The sequence below is a fragment of the Trachypithecus francoisi genome, unplaced genomic scaffold, assembly GCF_009764315.1.
Source record: "Trachypithecus francoisi isolate TF-2019V2 unplaced genomic scaffold, Tfra_2.0 Lachesis_group7, whole genome shotgun sequence".
Taxonomy (NCBI): domain Eukaryota; kingdom Metazoa; phylum Chordata; class Mammalia; order Primates; family Cercopithecidae; genus Trachypithecus; species Trachypithecus francoisi.
This window is the reverse complement of record NW_022681472.1, coordinates 7,719,396-7,740,439: the sequence shown is the minus strand read 5'-3', so window position 1 is coordinate 7,740,439 and position 21,044 is coordinate 7,719,396. Positions and strand designations below refer to the sequence as shown.

The 21,044-nt window shown below is 36.5% G+C and overlaps 1 protein-coding gene across 3 annotated transcripts in view; it reads left to right on the top strand.

Annotated features, from left to right (window-relative positions):
* The window catches only part of RB1CC1 (RB1 inducible coiled-coil 1), a 96,789-nt gene that overhangs the window by 72,952 nt on the left and 2,793 nt on the right, over nt 1–21,044 (top strand). Inside the window, exons 16-22 of one of the 3 annotated variants that reach the window (XM_033203622.1) lie at nt 2,808–2,973; nt 6,172–6,280; nt 6,393–6,633; nt 10,345–10,399; nt 11,343–11,390; nt 15,702–15,760; nt 18,043–18,179. In XM_033203622.1, the coding sequence (XP_033059513.1) occupies nt 2,808–2,973; nt 6,172–6,280; nt 6,393–6,633; nt 10,345–10,399; nt 11,343–11,390; nt 15,702–15,760; nt 18,043–18,179 (815 nt within the window). Of the gene's footprint in view, nt 1–2,807; nt 2,974–5,096; nt 5,235–6,171; nt 6,281–6,392; nt 6,634–10,344; nt 10,400–11,342; nt 11,391–15,701; nt 15,761–18,042; nt 18,180–21,044 lie in introns of those variants that run through there. The other 2 variants (XM_033203623.1, XM_033203624.1) reach the window with 2 other exon arrangements.

Below are 21,044 nucleotides of genomic sequence, written 5' to 3'. Positions count from 1 at the left end.
AACTGCAAATGTTAGGACCACAGTGCATATATTGGAAAAAAATACAGGGTTTGCTACTGTCTGTGGTTTCAGGCATCCACTGGGGGTCTTGGAACATTCCCTGTGGGTAAAGGGGGACTACTATATTTTTCTAACTAAACTGTGATACACTGTAACCTTTTCTTCATGACCTCCCTCCCTTCTACACAGCTTCTTGCTCCCCAAAGAAAGGCAGTAATGCTAGTTAAAACACAAAACCTATTTTAGCTGTTAGCCTTTCATTGCTAGGGTTAATTCCTCTGATAGCAGGGCCATTTCAGATCCTAGGGTAATGTACAATAAAAGTTGTGTGGCAGATAGTCACTTGGAACATTTTCTAATGGGAGCTTCAAACAATACGGCATAGTATGTACTTTGGCCGGATTAATACAGCCATAAGAAACCTATCTTCAGTACAGGATAATGGTTATTTTTCATGTCATAACCTGTCCATTTTTTGCTTTTACTTTATGAGTCAGTAAATGAGATACCCTATGCTAATCACCTAGTGTTCTCATTCTGGTTTTGGGGATGATATGGTGTTTACAGAGTGTCAGTGATATCTATATCTGTTTGTGTACCTGGAACTGTGTCCTCTTGTCCCTGTATTATCCCAGCACAGCACTGACCCTGAAATGGAGTACCCCAGGCAATCCAAAGATGCAGGACACCTAGAAATTATAAGTACTGGCTGTGCATGACCTCCCCTCCCTCACTTGCACAATGTGAACCACACTTTTTGTAATACAATTCTAGGATATTTTATCATGTTGAAAGCCCTCCTTCAGGCTTCTTTACTGTGCCCCATTTCTTACTAATACCCTTTCTCACAATAGTCTTTTCAAAACCTAGATTCACACCTTATCATTCTCTAGACCAAACCTTTCAATGACTTTATATGGTACTCGCGATGAAATTCATAACCTTTACTGTTCACTATCTGTCCTTCACTTCTCCATTCTCAGTGCTCTCTTGATTTCCTCCTTAAAACCTGGCCTTGTTTTTTACTCCTAAAAGTTTGAGCTTACCTTAGAATTGTGGAGATTTCTTCAAGGAAGACACTGGCCAAACAGGATTATTTGTAAACCCTGCCTATCCTATTTTTATCCCAAGCACTTCATTGTTAGTAGTCTGAGTCCCTTTTTGTTCCTTAGTAAGACTTTGATTTAAGTAGTATGTCAGTTTTCCAGCCGTGGAATAGTTTAAACTTGCACATCCCCCTCTTCAGCCCCAAAGGAGAAACTTTAAAAGTAAATCCTTCGTCTTAATTAATTATATTATGGAATATATATCCTGTCCTTTAATTAATTATATTATGAAATAGGGGATTTTTATTCCAGCCTTTCTGGGAACTAAATAAGGAGTCTCAGACTTTGATAGAGAGATTATGTTTCAAACTGCATATTCTGCGTTTGGCTGTTTAAAGCTATCTCTTTGGAGGAAAGGTTATCTGAGCAGCAAGTTTAAGTTATTAGATTTTTATCAGTAAACTTGGAAGCATGAATAAAAAGAGTCCAATAATTTTTTTGTATGATTGTTGGTATAAATAGTGTATTTCTATCATATAATTAGATTAGGAAATTACATAAGATACGTGTAGAGTGAACATTTTAAATACATGCCCATATTAATTGCAGAACACACCCTGATTTCAAAAACATTAGCATATCATTTAAGAACAGAGGGACATTTAAGCCTAAAAATTGACCTGTTAAAGTAGTTTTTAATAACAGCAACTTCTTGAGGCTTAGCAGCATATTTTAATACCAATGGGATTTTTCATCTTCTTGAAGAAACCTTTTTTTAATGCTAAGGATTATTAAGTTGAAAGTAGATAAGATTAATACTTAGAAGTTATAATTAGAAGTTATTGAGTTATTAATTATAAGTTAAAATAATCACTAACCAATGTTTGTTCATTTCTTCTTACATTGTCCTATTCTCATCTCTAGCACTTTGTCAGCAACCCCTGAGAGGTTAGCAAGTCTTCAGGAAATGAGTGTGAGTTCAGGAATATGTAGATTTGTTTGTGTAAACGCTTTTCAGTTTTAGCTTTGTGTTGCCTACTTGCTACCAAAATGAATCAAAGCCTGTTTTATGGAAATGAAAGCATTTCAACATATGCAATCTTTAGGTGTTTCTTTTTTCCTAAGTCAATGTGTAAATTTCATGTATAGGAATAGCAAAACTGACATTTGAAGTTGAGTTTACCTATCTCCTATGTGTATAGTCCCTTACCAGAAAATACTTTTTCCTTATGTTGCCCAGGCAGGATTTGAACGTCTGTGCTCAAGCAGTTTTCTCCTACCTCAGCATGCCCCACTGTGCTCGGCTCTTGATTTTTTTTTTTTTTTTTTTTTTAGGTGATGGGATTTCACTTTGCTGCCCAGGCTGATCTCAAACTCTTGGGCTCAAGTGGATCCTTCCACCTGGGCCTCCCAAAGTGCTAGGATTGCAGGTGTGAGCCACAGAGCTTAACCAAAGAATAAAAGAATAGCTACTCCATGGGCAGAGCAGCCTCTTGATTTTTATGTATGTTGATACAAGCAGATTATCTTGAATGTATCTGATATACTGATAAAAATCAGTAAACCTTGTTAGTGTCACCATCTAATCTGTATTAAACTTTTACGTATTTCCCTTTTTAGATTCAAAGAGAGGGTTCACACAGATATCTTTCATGCTACATTATTAGGCTTAAGGAAGATAAATTTCATAAATATGATATTTGGTACATTTGTGTGTCTGTAGTTTTTTTTTTTAATTTAATGCTATATTTAATTTGTAAGTCCTGCCATTGACTCTACCAGAGAAGATTCTTCAAGCTTAGTTGCTGAACTTCAAGAAAAGCTTCAGGAAGAAAAAGCTAAGTTTCTAGAACAACTTGAAGAGCAAGAAAAAAGAAAGAATGAAGAAATGCAAAATGTTCGAACATCTTTGATTGCAGAACAACAGGTCTGTATCTCTTTTCCCATTTCATTTATTTGAGAACTAAAGAAAGTAGACGTAAATTAACAAATACAATTTCTTTATGTAGCTGAGGGTTTCTTATATCTTAGATGTGATTTTCCTTACATTGATCCTGTTAATAAATTTCCTCATGACAAAAGCGTGTATTTTTAAGAATTTTATTTTTTAGTTTTTTTGCTCATCTGAAAAATAATATTTTTCATGTTAATATGTCACATGATAATACCAGGTGCTTCAAAATGAGATAGTCTTCGAATTAGAAGCGAGGGAATGTGAATTTTGTTCCTGGTTTCTTCACTACCTATGTGATCTTGGATAGATCATTTAACCTCTTTAGAACTAAGATTAGTTTTCTATGAAATGATTTTTTTAATTTAAAAAATGATTTTTATTTTTTCTCTAAGCTTCAAATTCTCCAAACTTTGTTATCCCAAACTACATTCAGATCAACATAAATATCCTACACTTTCTGTAATTCTTATCCTTCTGATAGGCTGGTAGTAGATTAAGATGGAATATTGTTGAATTTTGTTAATGTACCTGTTGTTGTCTATAGTAATAGGTAGTGCTTGTGAAGTATGTTGGGGCTAGATCAAAAACCAGATGCCTTGTTAGAGAGCTTGTACTTAAAGTACTGGACAGCAACTAAATACAATGGCATAATTAGATTTATACTTAATGAAGATCACCCACTGGAACATGGAGAAAGATTAGAGAACTGCAAAGCAGTCGGCTGGAAGAGCAATTTGGTAGCTACTGGTAGGATTCAGGCCAGAGAAAATACTGCAGTTTGCGGGATACATTTTAAGGGATACATTTCTGAAACTGCATATTATGGTTGTTGTACACATGTAATATTATCTGGTATTTTTCCTTTTCCTAAAATGTTGTAATTAGTGTCTTTGTAGAATTTGAAAAAATGTAAATCAGAGAATGGAAAGAAAATATAGTTCAAACCTCATAACAATTTTAGATTTTTAAGGCCTAGGGAAAGAAAGAAGAGCCTGGGAAAAGGGAATGAGAAAGCGCAACCAGAAAAAAAAGTGTGTGGCTTAAGGGAAACCAAGGAAAGTTAAGTGTTCAGGGAGGAGGCATAGCCAAGTTTTAAGTAAGAATTAGCAATAAAGAGGTCATTAGTAACCTCTCTCTTTAAGAATCTGGATTTATAGATTCTTCTCTATGATTCATTCTGCATATTCATCTCTGTTGCGTTGTCTCTCTGTGTGTTCTTTTATAAACACGTGTACAGTTTCTAAAATTAAGAGTGATTTAACTGAAACCAAAAGTATAGTATTGACAGCTGTCTAACTTAGTTTTTCATGTTTTAATGCCTCTTTAAATATTTATAAAATAAGAGCGGGAGAAATGACTTCTAAGGTACCTTCCAATTTTCCTTGATGTGTATGTTAAGTTGTATTTATTTAAGGTGATTTGTACCTAACTCTATATAGGTGATTTCTGAGTTGGAACTAATTAGTTCTTAACTAGCCCCCCCGCTTTTTTTTTTTTTTTTTTTTTTGGAGACGGAGTCTCGCTCTGTCGCCTGGGCTGGAGTGCAGTGGCTGGATCTCAGCTCACTGCAAGCTCCGCCTCCCGGGTTTACGCCATTCTCCTGCCTCAGCCTCCCGAGTAGCTGGGACTATAGGCGCCTGCCACCTCGCCCAGCTAGTTTTTTGTATTTTTTAGTAGAGACGGGGTTTCACCGTGTTAGTCAGGATGGTCTCGATCTCCTGACCTCGTGATCCGCCCGTCTCGGCCTCCCAAAGTGCTGGGATTACAGGCTTGAGCCACCGCACCTGGCCAGCTAGCCCCCTTTTTTCATATGCCAGTTACAAGTTGTGATAATCTTCCTAAAAATTCAAATTACGGAAATGGCAAAGATCTTGAAAATAAACATAATGGTTTATATTATATAAGTGTTTATTTTCTATATATAAATAAAATACATAGAGATGGCTTAATACAAAGCCGTATCGTAAATGTTTCTTTTTGAGAGATCTTCCTGTATGCTTTGTGGCTAGAAATTGTATTTAATTCAATATTTAATGAATTTATTAAAGTTTTATTAAAAATACTGTGTTACTTTTCCTAAATCTCCCTATTGCCAGCATTGTTAGCATTATTCATTGATCCAAGGACCATAGAGCTCTTAAAATTTTGGAATTAGAAATACTGGGCAGATGAGAAGAGTCAATTTAGATCATTTCATCATTCATCCATTGCTTTTACATTTCAAGAAGCTCAGAAATCTTGTAAGTAAATTTTTTTTTTTTTTTTTTTTTTTTGCCTCTTAAGAGACAGGGTCTCACTCTGTCATTCAGGCTGGAATTCAGTCGTGCAATCATGGCTCACTGTAACCTGAAACTCCTGGGCTCAAACAGTCCTCCCACCTTGGTCTCCCCAATAGCTGGGACTACTAACATGTGCCACCACGCCCAGATAATTTTTAAATTTTTTGTAGAGACTCAATCTTGCTATGTTGCTCAGGCTGGTCTCAAACTCCTGGGCTCAAGCAGTCCTCCCACCTCGGTCTCCCAAAGTGCTGAGATTACAGGCATGAGCCACCAAGTCCAGCCTAAGCAAAATTTTTAAACAAATTCAGTCTTTATTAAAGAAACTGTGCAGTTAAAATTGCTAGATTGTCTCATGAGATCATGCAGGCAGTTGGGTATGTGAGCTTCATAGCAGAGTTTATAAAAGTGGGGGAGTAACAAGTCTAGCCAATATAAATCAGCATTCCAGTGACCATGGCAGATATCCAAATAAGAGAAATAAGGAAGATAGAGTCATATCTAAAATTGTTAGGGTGGTGATCAAATGCTAAAGACCAAAGAAAGGTTTCAGAGGCAGGATGATTACTCCAGGAAAAAAGTAAGTGTCTAACAGCACTCTAAATTATTGGTTCTTCTAATTCTTCAAAATTTCAAAATCTCTGACAGTAAATACATGGACAATAATAAGAAAATAGGATTTACTTTCAAGAGACTTAAATTGGAACCAAGAAAGTAGAACCTTTGCCCACAGTATGTTGCATTTTCATTTTAAAAACATTTCACAAATCACACCCTGTCATCTCCATGTACAAATGTGCCACAGAAAAGAATATTTGCAAATTTATTTTCTAAGTCCTAGCTGCTAAGTACATGTAGATAAATTTAAATAATTATTATTATCTTGTTCCAGACCAATTTTAACACTGTTTTAACAAGAGAGAAAATGAGAAAAGAAAACATAATAAACGATCTTAGTGATAAGTTGAAAAGTACAATGCAGCAACAAGAACGAGATAAAGGTTTGTACTATTTTGTACTATTTTTAAAATTTTTTAAAGTGAAAAAGATACATTCATGCAAAATGGTTTTTTTTATTACATAATACTTTTTTCCAATTTGGGGGTCTTTCAGATTTGATAGAGTCACTTTCTGAAGATCGAGCTCGTTTGCTTGAGGAAAAGAAAAAGCTTGAAGAAGAAGTCAGTAAGTTGCGTAGTAGCAGTTTTGTTCCTTCACCATATGTAGCTACAGCCCCAGAACTTTATGGAGCTTGTGCACCCGAACTCCCAGGTGAATCAGATAGATCTGCTATGGAAACAGCAGATGAAGGAAGAGTGGATTCAGCAATGGAGACAAGCATGATGTCTGTACAGTAAGTATGGCTGTTTTCAACTGTTATTTAAGGCTTTTAAAGCAGTAGTCCAATTCCATAAGTTATAAAGCTCTGAAGAGAGGAAATATTTTTAGCATTACTGGTTGTCCACAGCCCGTATATCTGAAAGTTGCGCTATTTTAATTCTTTAAACTGTAAATGTAAGAAAACATTACCGAATTAATTATTTTGGGGAACTCTCATACTATACATAGTATGTACACCAGAATTATCCTATACTGCCAAGGTAAGGATCATGGCAGTAGTGTTGAGCCATTCTTATTTACAAGGAATGTTGACATTTTGTGGTCCATTACCTATAAAGGGGTTATTGTAGTAATGAATGTATTCATTTTGGTGAGGAAAGGCAGGGAACGGTTTTTTTTATTATTATTGTTTATTCATATATAGCAAATGTTTACTGAATTACATTGAAATCCTGGCAGAGCTTACTGGAATTTAGAACTTTCTTAACAGTTCTCCGTTGAATATAGTGAAAGACCACTAAAATTGTGCTTACAGTTATATCTGTGGGAGAGACAGAACTGGGAGGAGAAAGGGCTCCTCTCCAAAGGACCTTGCAAGTAGAGTTTGCATTTCTAGTTGCACCTCTGGAATTTCAGATATGGGAACTGAGATTCCAAGGGCAAAAAGTCCAGATCATTATGCCACACAAAGAATTATGCCCAGTGGGTCAGTGAACACTACACCCCCATGTGAGATAAAGTAATTCGAACAAGTGATTACCAAAAGATATCATAGAATCACCATGGTCCCTTCGTTCAAACAGATCCAGGTTCAAATTCTGAGTCTGGCACCTGCTTGGGAACTTGAGCAAGTCATCTTCCCTTATTTTTCCATCAAGATAGTTGCTTTGGGCATTAAATTATTATTATCATTTTTTTTTTTTGAGACGAAGTCTCACTCTTATCCCCCAGGTGGAGTGCAATGGCACAATCTTGGCTCACTGCAACCTCCACCACCCAGGTTCAAGCGATTCTCCTGCCTCAGCGTCCCGAGTAGATAGCCGGGATTACAGGCACCCGCCACCATACCTGGCTAATTTTTGTATTTTTAGTAGAGATGGGATTTCACTATGTTGGACAGGCTGGTCTTGAACTCCTGACCTCAGGTCATCCACCTGCCTCAGCCTCCCAGAGTGCTGGGATTACAGGCCTGAGCCACTGCGCCCGGACAGGCATTAAATTTAATGAGCACCTTTGAGAAGGTCTGGTACACAGTAAGAAACCAGTAGGTGCAGGGTCCTTTGTACCTCACCCCTGCCCACTCAGAGGAAAGCAGTCATTTGCATCTTCATATAAGCCTGAGAGGCCAGTATTATATACTAATACTAAATCAGACAAATATATCAAAAAGAAGAAAATACATCTTCTGTAACTATTGGCACAAATATTATCAGCAAAATACTAATAGATCCAGTCTGGCAGAATACAAAACGAATTCCAGTTGGCTTTATTTCAGAAATGCAAGGTTGGTTTAACATCTAAAAGTCAATTTATGTCATACACTGTATCAGTAGAATGAATGGACAGAAAAACACATGATTATCTCAATAGATGAAGAAAAAAGCTTTTGACAAAACCCAACAGCCTTTCATCATAAAAACACTCAACAAACTTGGAATTGACTTCCTCAGCCTATTAAAAGGCATCTGTGAGAACCCACAATTAACATCATACTCAATGATGTAAGATGCTTTTCCCCGAAAATCAAGATGAAGATGGTCTGCTCTTGCCACTGCTGCTTAACATTGTACTTTGAAGTTCTATCAAAGTCACTTAGGCAAGAAAAAGAAATTAAAGGCATTGGCCAGATGCAGTGGCTCGTGCCTGTAATCCCAGCACTTTGGGAAGCTGAGATAGGCGGATCACCTGAGGTCAGAAGTTCAAGATCAGGCTGGCCAACATGGTGAAACCTGGTCTCTACTAAAAATAAAAAAATTAGCTAGGCATGGTGGTGGGCACCTGTAATCCCAGCTACTTGGGAGGCTGAAACAGGAGAATTGATTGAACCTGGGAGGCGGAGGTTGCAGATTGTGCCCCTGCACTCCATCCTGGGCGACAGAACAAGACCCTGTCTCAAAAAAAAAAAAAAAAAAAAGCATCTAGATTGGTAAGCAAGAAATAAAACACTCTATTTGCATACATAGCCTTATCTTTTAATTTAGAAAATCCTAAGGACTCTTCTAAAAAAAAATACTGTAAATAATAAACTAGTTCAGTAATATTGGAGGTTACAGGTTCAGTGTGCAAAAACAAATTGGCGCTGGCTGTGGTGGTGCACACCTGTAGTCCCAGCTACTCAGGAGGCTGAGGCAGCAGGATGCCTCGAGTCTAGGAGTTTGTGAACACGGACGACATAACAAGACCCTGTCTGTTAAAAAGAAAAATTGTCATTGTTTCTACTAGCAATGAATCATCCAAAAATGAGATTTAAAAGACAGTTTCTTTTCTGATGGCATCAAAAAGGTAAAAATACTTAGGAATAGTTTTAACAAAAGAAGTTCAAGACTTGTACAAATTACAAAACATTGTGGAAAAAAGTTAAGACAGAAGGGCATCCTGTGTTTACTGACTGGAAGACTTAATCTCCTTGAGATGGTAGCCCGTCCCAAATTGATCTGCAAATTCAACACAATTGTTACCGTAATCTGAACTGTGTTTGTTGCAGAAAAGGGCAAGCTGATCCTAAAACTCATACGGAATTGCAAGAGTCCCAAAATAGCCAAAGCAATCTTGAATAATAAAGTCTCACACTATTTGACTAATTTTAAAATTTGTAAGCGAAGGTAATAAGACACTGTAGTGCTAGCCTGACATATATCAGTGGAATAGAATTGAGAGTCCAAAATAAGCCGTTGTGTTCATGGTCAGTTGAACCCTTGCATTATGGTTAAGGGTGCTGAGGCAGCTCCATGAAGGAAGTCGCCTTTTCAGCAAATGGTGCAGGGATAGCATAGCTGGATATCCTGATGCAAAAGGATGAAGTTGGACCCTTTCCTCACCATGTATACAAGTTGACTTAAATAGATCATAGACTTAAGTGTAAAAGCTAAAATTATAAAACTCTTACAGAAGTCAGTCTTTATGACCTTTATATTAGGCAAAACCTCTTCCTAAAGAATTAGCATATTGAAGGAGACAGAACACCTGCCTTACATCAAGTTGCTTAAAATATAATTGGGGGATTATACCTGTAGATAAATTTTAAAACCTAAATAATAATTGTTTTTTCTAATGTTACAGCATTTTAAAAAATTTTCTCGTTTGTTTTTGGATGTTTTAGTGTAATGGGCAAATTCACACCTAGGATAGTAACTAGTGAGTACATAGCATCCACTTAGTAAATCTACTGAAGTCTTTAGCCACTCAAGAACTACGCCTTTATCAGTAACATGGATTCAATCACAAGTAGGAAGAAGAGTGATTCTTAATACCTGGGAAAAATAAGAAATTTAAAGACATCTCTAGATAAATGCATACACAAAGTTTTACTTATTTCAAAAGGTTTGTAGATCTAGGTCTACTACAGAGAATATACAACATTGAAATTACATGCTAACTGAAATAAGCTGCTTTTGAAAATTTATGAAAACCCTTAAATTATTAAAGTGATCTGTATTAATTTCTAAAATCTTGAAGAATGTAAAGTTTAGAATTTCAAACTGAAACTCAATTCTCTCACTTTTAGAGAAAATATTCATATGTTGTCTGAAGAAAAACAGCGGATAATGCTGTTAGAACGAGTAAGTAAATTATCTTCTTGAAGTACCATGTTTAATATGTTCACTTTTGGATACAGTTAAAGAAACTACTAGCTAAACAATTGGCAGTATTTCAACCCTCCCATTTGTTGTAATTTCCCAATGAATGAAGTCTGTATGAGAGGAAAAAAGTTGTTAGTTTTTATTAAATCCGTGTGTAAAGTAATAGTTTTATCTAATAGTTCAAACTTCAGCAAAATAACATAAATAGCTATTTTAAACATCTGTTTCAGAAACAAAGTATTAAATACTTTTTAGAAATGGGCAAAAACAAAAATAAGTAATGAAGGGAGTTATGTTTTAAATAAAGAATTGCGTTGGACAAGGAAAAACTGATAATAAATGGTTTCCTTTATTAAGGGTACTATAAGATCAAATTGGTACACATTTGGCAGATCATTGTTCATAGATTACTTTTCATTCTTTAGGCGTATAAGATTTTCAGCAATGCCTTTTTTCTTTACAAGTGTAATTGATAAAAATCCAAATTCAGAATTGTACAACTTCATTTGAATATAGCATGTTTTCTATTATTAAAGGGTTATGTGATTTCCTACCTCAGCCTAATCTGAGATGTATGTTACAGATGCCAGATGTATTCTCTTAGGCATGACTTAGTTAACAAAGTCTCTGGGGATAGAGCTCAGATTTTTACTACATATTTATGTATTTCACAGGTGTTTCTAATGCGTGTTAATGTTTGACAGTCCTTGGTAAATGTATCTAAAATTGCTCTGGTTCTCATTTAAGCCAATAGATAATGAAAACAGTTGGAAAGGATTCATCGAAAGTAATATCCCCATGAACTTTTCATGCCTGAACCAAACATTTTTGTCTAATGAAAACTTTTTGACAGTCACTGTTTAGATTTATTTGAGTAGGTACAAGGATAAACCACAGGTCTCTCTTTTTTTTCTACCTGCAGACATTGCAATTGAAAGAAGAAGAAAATAAACGGTTAAATCAAAGACTGGTAAGATTTTTCTTCTTGGTAAATTGGTCTTAACATTTTTAAATGATTTGCATTATATTTCATTATGAAGATATTCCATCAGAGGATGTAGGCTTTGATTGACTTATCTATAGTAGGTTTGTTGGTCCATGTTGGTCATTGAATCCTATTGATTTTCAGAATGCTGAAGTCAGGCCAGAGTTATCTCCTGACTGTAGATTCGGACTTTTTTCTTAGTGTGAAATTAAATAATGTCTTGGCGAATTTACGACTTTAAATCTGACCAGTTGAAGCACCTAAGATTATTTTTAAAAGAATCATCAAAATCAGTTTTGAGCTATGCTTCATAAGCCTTTTGAAGATTAATATATTTACTCACAAGTGTGCATAATTTTAATACATTCTATCTTTTCATGAATTTTTTTTTTTTTTTTTTTTTTTTTTTGAGACGGAGTCTCGCTCTGTCGCCCAGGCTGGAGTGCAGTGGCTGGATCTCAGCTCACTGCAAGCTCCGCCTCCCGGGTTTACGCCATTCTCCTGCCTCAGCCTCCCGAGTAGCTGGGACTACAAGCGCCCGCCACCTCGCCCGGCTACTTTTTTATATTTTTTTTTTTTTAGTAGAGACGGGGTTTCACCGGGTGAGCCAGGATGGTCTCGATCTCCTGACCTTGTGATCCGCCCGTCTCGGCCTCCCAGAGTGCTGGGATTACAGGCTTGAGCCACCGCGCCCGGCCGAATTTTTTTTTTTTTTTAAGATAGAGTCTTGCTCTGTAGCTTAGGCTGGAGTAGGTGCGATCTCGACTCACTGCAACCTCCACCTCCCGGGTTCAAGCAATTCTTGTGCGTTAGTCTCTCAAGTAGCTAGGATTACAAGTGTGCACCATCTCACTCGGCTAATTTTTGCATAATTAGTAGAGACAGGATTTCTCCATTTTGGACAGGCTGGTCTCAAACCCCTGGCCTCAAGTGATCTGCCCGCCTTGGACTCCCAAAGTGCTGTGATTTATAGCTGTGAGCCTCTGTGCCCAGCCCTTTTCATGAATCTTATTTTTAAGTGGAAGTGCCTGAAAGGCAAGAGATCCCATATGGTACTGTAAATTGCCCTGGTTTTTATTGTTTTGTTTTGTTTTTAATAAAAAAAAAAAATCAAGACAAGGTCTCTTTCTGTTACCCAGGCTGAAGTGTGGTGGTGCAGTCTTGGCTCACTGCAGCCTCAACCTTTTTGGCTCAAGCAATTCTCCTGCCTTAGCTCAACAAGTAGCTGGGAGTATAGGCGAGTGCCACCGCACCTGGCTAATTTTTCTTTCAGTTTGGTTTCAGGTTTTGTTTTTTTGTTTTTATAGAGATGGGGTTTCACCATCTTGTCCAGGCTGGGCTCGAACTACTGAGCTTAAGTGATCTGCCTGCCTCAGCCTCCCCAAGTGCTGGGATTCCAGGCAAATTGGAATTGCCTGGAATTTTGCTGCACCCAGCCAAATTGCCTTGGCTTTAACCTGTGAATTTAACCAGTTATTTGAACAGCCCATTTTACAGCAAATTATGTGTTTTAATAAAGCACTAACTTTATTTTTTCAAATTCTGATAATTACAGTTTACAAGGTAGTAGGAACAGTTTAAGGCTTCTGTTCAGTACTTTTGAAAAGTTTTGAAATACTTTTTAGAATTTAGTTTGTTTAAAAAATAAAAATACCTTGTAGTGCCCAGGGTGGTCAGGACACATCACAGCTTGGTTTTATACATTTTTAGGGAGACATGAGATATCAACCAGTATGTGTAAGATGTTCTGTCTGAAAAGGTGGGACAACTCAAAGCTGGGGAGAGGGCTTACAGGTCATAGGTAGATAAAAGACAAATGGTTGCATTATTTTGAAACTGTGATTAGCCTTTCACTGAATACATAATTTACATGTCAGAGGAGAGTAGAGGAATTGTCACTTATGCTTTAGTCTGACTTAGTGAAACAGCAGGGCCGTTTTCTTGTGGGCAAATTTGTGAGGTCTTTGTAGCTTTCTTATTTTAGGAATAAAATGGGAGGCAGGTTTGCCTGATGTAGTTCCCAGCTTAACCTCCCCTTTTCCTTAGTGATTTTTGGTTTCCAAGATTTGTTTTCTTTTCACAGAATAAATTCTTTCAGACCCAGAGAGCATTACAGTCATGTTCAGAAAGGTGTCCAAATGTAAATCACACTTTCACATAGACTTACAGCTATATTCACAAATGTTTTCTTCCATTGTCTTCATTTATAATATATAAAAAACTTAAGCTTTTAAAAAATTAAAGTTGAATTGTGATCTTAAAAATGATGGTCAGTCTTCACTGGCAGGATATAGACCATTTGTCTGGATAATTTTAGTAAGTTGCTATGCAATTTTAGGCCTTCCTAGTTATTATTTGTTGTTTTATTTCTCTTTTTTAAAACACCTATTGAGAACCCTGCATTGTACCAGGTAGTGTTCAAAGGGAAATGGAGGAAATTCAGAGCATCAAAATTTGACTTAATAAACAAAAAAGTCCTTATCTGTCCTTGGTTTGTGCAACCATGCATTGTGCTCGCTTTGCTTGGGAAAAATAGATGTTTTTACCACCCCTTCAAGCTTCAAAGACCTTGGTTTCCATGCTCCAGGTATTATGAGATGGTGTGGATAAATGGATTGAAGCTTCTTTGAAGAGCAGAACAGTCCCAGCTGAGCTATGGCTATAGCTTATCAGCTACCATATACCTGATAAGCTGTATGGGCTATAGGTTATAGGGTAGCTTATCAGCTACCATTTCATTGTGCTCCTCATTAGTAGAGGAAATGGGTGGCTATCACATCTTGCATTGTTTCGTGATTGTTCACAAGTTTTTTTAAACTGAGACATCTCAGAAGTTGCATTGAAGATGAGAAAAGAGATTTGTTCTCAGCCTTCAGAACTTTAATGCTCCTACCCCAGTTTAACCAGAGTAGTGTTGTTTGCTAGGCAAGGTGTCAGAGCGCTGGCATTGCAAAGTGATTTTGACTCTGGATTGGTAAGAAGAATTTACCGACAACAGTATAGGTTTGAAAAAGGAAAGTTTTATTAGAGCGAATGCTGCTGAAGAGTGTAGTGGGGCGCCTCAGCAAGAGAGGACTGAGTGCTGTGGTGAGTTTTCCCTACAAGCATATGTGGACCTTAAGGTGGGATCTTAAGGGTAGTTTGGACCAATATTGGCCATGTGGGTCGTGATAAATGATTGCATTTGTAGACATTTTTGTGTCTCAGTGTCAGCAAGGGTTGCTCAGTGAGTTTTGGCATGCATGCATTCTGGAGACGTGTAGAAATTCTAGTTACTTACAACATTTTTGAAAAAGACCTGTATCCACATGCTAGGAAAGTTTAATTACTTCTAAATTCCTCAGATAGCGTTTTGCCTCCAGATGGCCTGTTTGATGGTCACCAGGTGGTCTTTGCTTGCTGCATTATAACTCTAACCTCTGCCTCCTAGGCCCAGGTGATCTTCCCACCTCAGACTTCCGAATAGCTGGGACCATGGGCACTTGCCGTTACGCCCAGCTAATTTTTTGTATTTATGGTAGTGATGGGGTTTCACCATTTTGCCCAGGCTGGAGATTTTAAATCTTTTGGGGTTTTTTTGTTTGTTTGTTTTTGTATGTTGGACAACTAAGTTCCTCTTCAAAGACTCAACTTCCTGTTCATAAGTTGTAAGATTGTAAATCAGTCCCATCCACTTCTCCCCGCTGCCTTCTCCTTTTCTCAACAAATCCTATTTGGAGAAAGGTTAGGGCTAAGCCAACTGGGATCAGTTTAGTTTGTGTGGTCCAACCCCAGGCAATAGGACACAGAAACAAACTGCATTAGAGATAAAAACCCCTTCCTTCCTTTGTTTGGTGTTCTCTTGCAACCATGACGGCTGCGAGCAGCACCCTTCTGCAGAAGTAAAGTTGCTTTGCCGAGAAATTTTCCAAGTGTTCGTTTCTTTTGGCTGTGCTTGTGTTTCTTTTGGCACTTGTTTCCAACATTTTTGTTTTTCCAAAAGGAAAGATTTTGAAACTAATGCGTTAGAATTTTCAAAGCCTTCTTGAAAAACTTGTCCTTTTCTCTGTTTTCTTTTTAAGGCTAAATATGTAATGTAAATAAAATGTGATTCTAAAATCAGTTTTTAATCTAACCAAATTTGCTAATTGTTGAAGTAAAGGAATTATTAATGAACATAATAACTATTATTAGTTTGGGCTCTTTAAAGCTGGACACAGACTTGAATGTATGTAACAGTGGGTGAAATTTTTGCGGTAAGAATACATGTGGTACTCAAATTGTGTAAGTTCATAAACTTTTTTTTTTTTTTTTTAGATGTCTCAGAGCATGTCTTCAGTATCTTCAAGGCATTCTGAAAAGATAGCTATTAGAGAGTAAGTACTTCAGTTTTGTGGGTATTTTTCTGTGGAAAGCATTCACCGAATTGTTAATGAAAATATATTTCAGTGAGAGTAATTCAGGTCCAGGTTCATTGAGCTGAGTGTTTTGCACTGAGTAGTAGTAAAAGTTTTTTATTGGAAAGCAGGATTTTTCTAAATTGTTATTCTGGAAACGTTTAGATTACCAAAACTTTCCTATTATAGCATTATGATTCACATACATATCCTTGAAGCCTTTTCCTCCAGTTAACTTTTCAGCATGTGCTACCTCTTTTAAATCTCATTTATCTCCTTAGTCTTGTTAATCTATATTGGAGAGTTTTGATTTGTTTTTAAGTTGCAATGTTTCCCTATTTTTAGTTTTTAGATTTCATTTTATTAATATTCTACAAATCATAATAAACTGAAATTGTCAATGAAAAGAGTCAAACTCTAAAATATTTGAAGAGATTTATTCTGAGTCAAATATGAGTGACCATGGCCTGTGACACAGCCCTCAGGAGCCCCTGAGAACATGTGCCCAAGGTGGTCGGGATGGTGGTGAGGGGGAAGTTTGGTTTCATACATTTTAGGGAAACATGAGACATTGAAGATACAAGTTGGTTTGGTCCACAAAGGTGGGACAAGTGAAAGGTGGGAGGGTAGCTTCCAAGATACAGGTAGATTTAAAAGTTTTCTGATAGCAGTTAGTTGAAAGGAATGTCTAGGTTAAGAAAAGAAGTTGTGGAGACCAAAGTTTTATCATGCAGATGAAGCCTCCAGGTAGCAGGCTTGACAGATAATAGTTTGTAAATGTTTCTTACCACGCTTAACCTCCTGTTAATGTTAAATTCTTGTTGACTTTTCCTGAATTCTAAAAGGGAAGAGGACATGATGAGGCAAGTCCAACCCCTGCCTCTTGTCATGGCCTGAACCAGTCTTTCAGGTTAAATTATATATTATGGGCACTGGCCTAGAGGAGGAAGTTCATTCAGATGGTTGGTTTTGGGGGGCTTCAAATTTGATTTTTGGTTTACAGAATTTATCAGTTGAATCGTTTAATAGTTTTCCTGAACTGTATTACCCCATAGTTACAATTTTTCTTTAGCTTTGGTTATTTAAGGTGGAGCTCTGGAATAATAAAAGCATTGTTAGCAACTCATGAAGAGTGAGTTATTCCTGACAGGAAGGTTGTGAAAGTTAAGACCCTTTATTTAACTTCTTGTATTTTGTTTCTAAATTTCTAAATTTGTTGACCACATTTTTGATTGTCAGATATCTGTGATTCTGACTTTTCATGTCTCATTAAAATTTCATCTTCTCTCAGTGATTTGAAAGGGCTTGGTGGCATCTGTCTTTACCAGCTGTATGTCATGTCAATGGGCAGTTCATTAATGGTCTTTCAGAGACTAGAGAGAGGGAGGAACTCCAAAGATACTGCCTCATATAGAGGCCTCATCTCCCAATTCCCCATTTTAAGGTATTAGCTTTTGGTGTTTAGCCAAAACAGTACCTGCCACATGGTTGTTAGGTAGTCAATAAGTATTTATAGGGTAACTTAATAAATAAAAGACATTAAAAGTTTCTCCAGCTGATTTTGATGATTTATTATGTATAGGATCTACCAACTTAAATGATCTTGACAATTGAAAAATATGAGATTGATTTTCAAGGTCTTTTGATGTTTCGAACAACAGTTCTAAAAAAGGCTGTAAAGAGACAAACACCACTTAAGCATGTAATTGGTTGTACCCACTTCTCTCTTTCCCTGTCTTCTTTCGGGCTTATACCCCAAAATAGTGATATCTGTTGACTTGTTTAGACCTAATTAAGCACTTATGGACCTATTTCAATTGCTTTTTCTTGTAAATTGAAGAGCACTGCGCTTGAAGACAAGATCTAATTTTTCTTTGACACTGTGAGTGTATATGAGATGTCTCTAAATTTTTGGTGTGAAATGAAAGATTAGTAGAAAAAATCTTCCTGTAACTGGATAAACTATAATGGGTGCTTTTTCTGCTTTTCATCCAGTTTCTTAACGTTAGATTATGGAAACTTTATTAAAGAAATGTTTGGTCTTTGACAGACCCTGACATCATCCTTTGAATATCGGTGCATGACCAGCAGTCCCATTAGGACCTGGGCAGAATACAAAAAGAATATCATGTAAATGTGAAATTTAATATTTGCGTTAATATCTTAATATGTAGTTGAGCATTGTAGCATGTATAATTAAGTTTTCAGAATAGGGAGATTGAAGTAACTCTAAGTCAATAAAATTGCATTTCTTTATTCAGTTTTCAGGTGGGAGATTTGGTACTCATCATCCTAGACGAACGCCATGACAATTATGTGTTATTTACTGTTAGTCCTACTTTATATTTTCTACATTCAGAGTCTCTACCTGCCCTGGATCTCAAACCAGGTGAGGGTGGTAAGTGTCATTCCATGACTAAAATATAAACCTGGAATGGAGGAAATTATATAACTAAAGATTTTTTTCCCTGTTTAATTATATAAGAATTAAGTCACTAAGAGGGAACCCTGTTTAATCTGCTTTTTAATAAAATCTACATTATCTAGATTATTTTCATGGATTCCATTTACAATTCAGAGTTAAGGAGTGTAGCTTATACAAGGGACCAGTTGATCAGAATGTGCAGTGATTCGGACATCTCATATCCTAGCAGTTGCATAATTATATTGTCAAAATTCTCATGTACAGACTATTCAAGATTAATGTATGCTTATTTGTTTATATAAAAGCATTATTTTTTGGCAAAACAAAAGTTTTCTTAAACTATAAAATGTCTATCCTGTATCCTGTGTTCGTACCTTGTTTATCATTATACTGTTCTATACTCTTATTTTTTTAAAAAGGAAATAAGCTTTGTTAAAATGCACTAAGTAACAATGTCTATTGTCTATTTGATTTTTAAAATACTAAAAAGAACAGAATAGATATCCTGGTATACTTAGCCTAAGTAGAATTATTTTTAACACTAAAACAAAGTAAGTCCATTTAGATTGATGTTCCTAATCTAATTGGACTGACTCGCAAACAAAGCCAGATAGATAGATAGATAGATAGATAGATAGATAGATAGATAGATAGAAACAAAGCCAGATAGATAGATAGATAGATAGATAGATAGATAGATAGACAGACAGACAGATAGATAGATAGATAATTTTTGTCGAGACAGAGTCTTGTTCTGCTTTCTAGGCTGGAGTGCAGTGGCACAATCTCAGCTCACTGCAACCTCCGCCTCCCAGGTTCAAGCAATTCTTCTTCCTCAGCTTCCCGAGTAGCTGGAATTACAGGCATGCGCCACCATGCCTAGCTAATTTTTGTATTTTTAGTAGAGACGGGTTTTCGCCATATTGGCTAGGCTGGTCTCAAACTCCTGACCTCGTGATCCGCCTGCCTTGGGCTCCCAAAGTGCTGAGATTACAGGCTTGAGCCACCGCACCCGGCCATTTTTTTTCTTTAAGATGAGTTTTTGCTCTGTCACCCAGGCTGGAGTGCAGTGGCATGATCTTTGGTCACTGTAGCCTTGAACTCTTGGGCCCAAGCAATCTTCCTGCCTCAGCCTCTTGAGTAGCTGGGACTAGGGACTATAGATGTGCACCACCACTATGCCCAGTTTTTGTTTTGTTTTGTAGAGACAGGGTCTCGCTTTGTTGACCAGGCTGGACAAATTCCTAGTCTTGAACTAGGCTGCTTTCCCATGACAGTTCCATCATGGCTATTTGTGGTTGGCTGTTTAGAGTATCCATGAAACAGTAATCATGTAACCATGAAAAATGAGAAGGTAGCTTATAACTTACTATTTTTACTTAGTACTTTTTACCTTGAAAATAATGAACCTGATATTTCTTTTTTTGTTTTTTGTTTTGTTTTGTTTTTCAGTTGTTTAAACTTTTTATTTGAATATGATTTTTAAACTTACAGTGTTGCAAAGATTATATAGCACAAAAAAACCGCATATTTCTTGACCCAGATTCACCTGTTAACATTTTACCCCACTTACAGTATCTCTTTATGTGTATGTATCTAATACATAAATATACACAAATATGTGCACACTTTTTTCCCTCAGAACTGCATGATGATAAGTTACATCTGAGCCTATTACCTTTCAATATTTCCATGTTCATTTTCTTAAGAGTTCAGTGTTTAAATCTGGGAAATATTAAAAAACATTTTTTAAAATGCACACTGCCATTTTAAAGGTTTTCACAAGTACTGCAGAAAAGAATTTATTTAACAGTCTTACTTAACCATGAATAACCCCGCCTTCCTTTTTTCCTTTGAGGAATGCCAGTTGGGGTCCTGCTACCCTACTGTGTTGTTGCCTTGGAAGAGTGTGGATTACCAGTGTTTTTATGCCTTTTGAGAGTGGAGCTCGTTACTCTTCCAGCGTCATACAAGCATTTAGTTTAGATGATTCTTTTTGGATCTTAGTAATTGGCTGTGAAGTGTTAGTTTACTCTTCAGAGAATTCACCACACTCTATTTTCCAAGAGCTTTTATGTTTCTGTCATGTGATCGTATTCTTCAGGTTCATTTCTGATTTTTTTATTTGGGATATCTTTCATGTATATCTTCCCAAATTATTTTTATGGAATAAAAATTCATATGCCTTCTTTCAAAGGCTTTACCCTAAACAAAATATAGACAGTTCCCAACTTATGGTAGTTCTACTTAAGATTTTTTTAATTTACCATGGTGCAAAAGTGATACACATTCATAGAAACCCTACTTTCAGTATCCATACAACCATTCTGGTTTTCACTTTTAGTATTCAATAAATTACACGAGACATTCAACACTTTAAAATATGCTTTTTGTTAGATGATTTTGCCCAACTGTAGGCGAATGTAAATGTTCTGAGACTAGGCTAAGCTATGGTGTATGGTAGATTAGAAGTTTTAAATGCATTTCAACTTAGATATTTTCAATATGGGATGGGTTTAATCTGGACATAACCTTATCATAAGTTGAAAGGCATCTGTAGTTTATTGCCTGAATTCTTTTGAAGTCAACTTTAATATGACAGCTTCTTTTCTGATGAATTTTAAAAGAGAATGGATATCACTTGACTTGTCACATTTTGGCTTTATAAGGACTAGGTTTATCCTGTCTTCTCTCACATTTTTCAACTTTCCTTCATTCACACAAGTACTGCCCTTCTAGACTTTTTTGGTTCTTAACCCTTATTAGTTATTTATTGAGTACCAGCTGTATACACACTGTTTTGCCCAGCACTGTGGCATACAGATGTGAGAGCTGTTC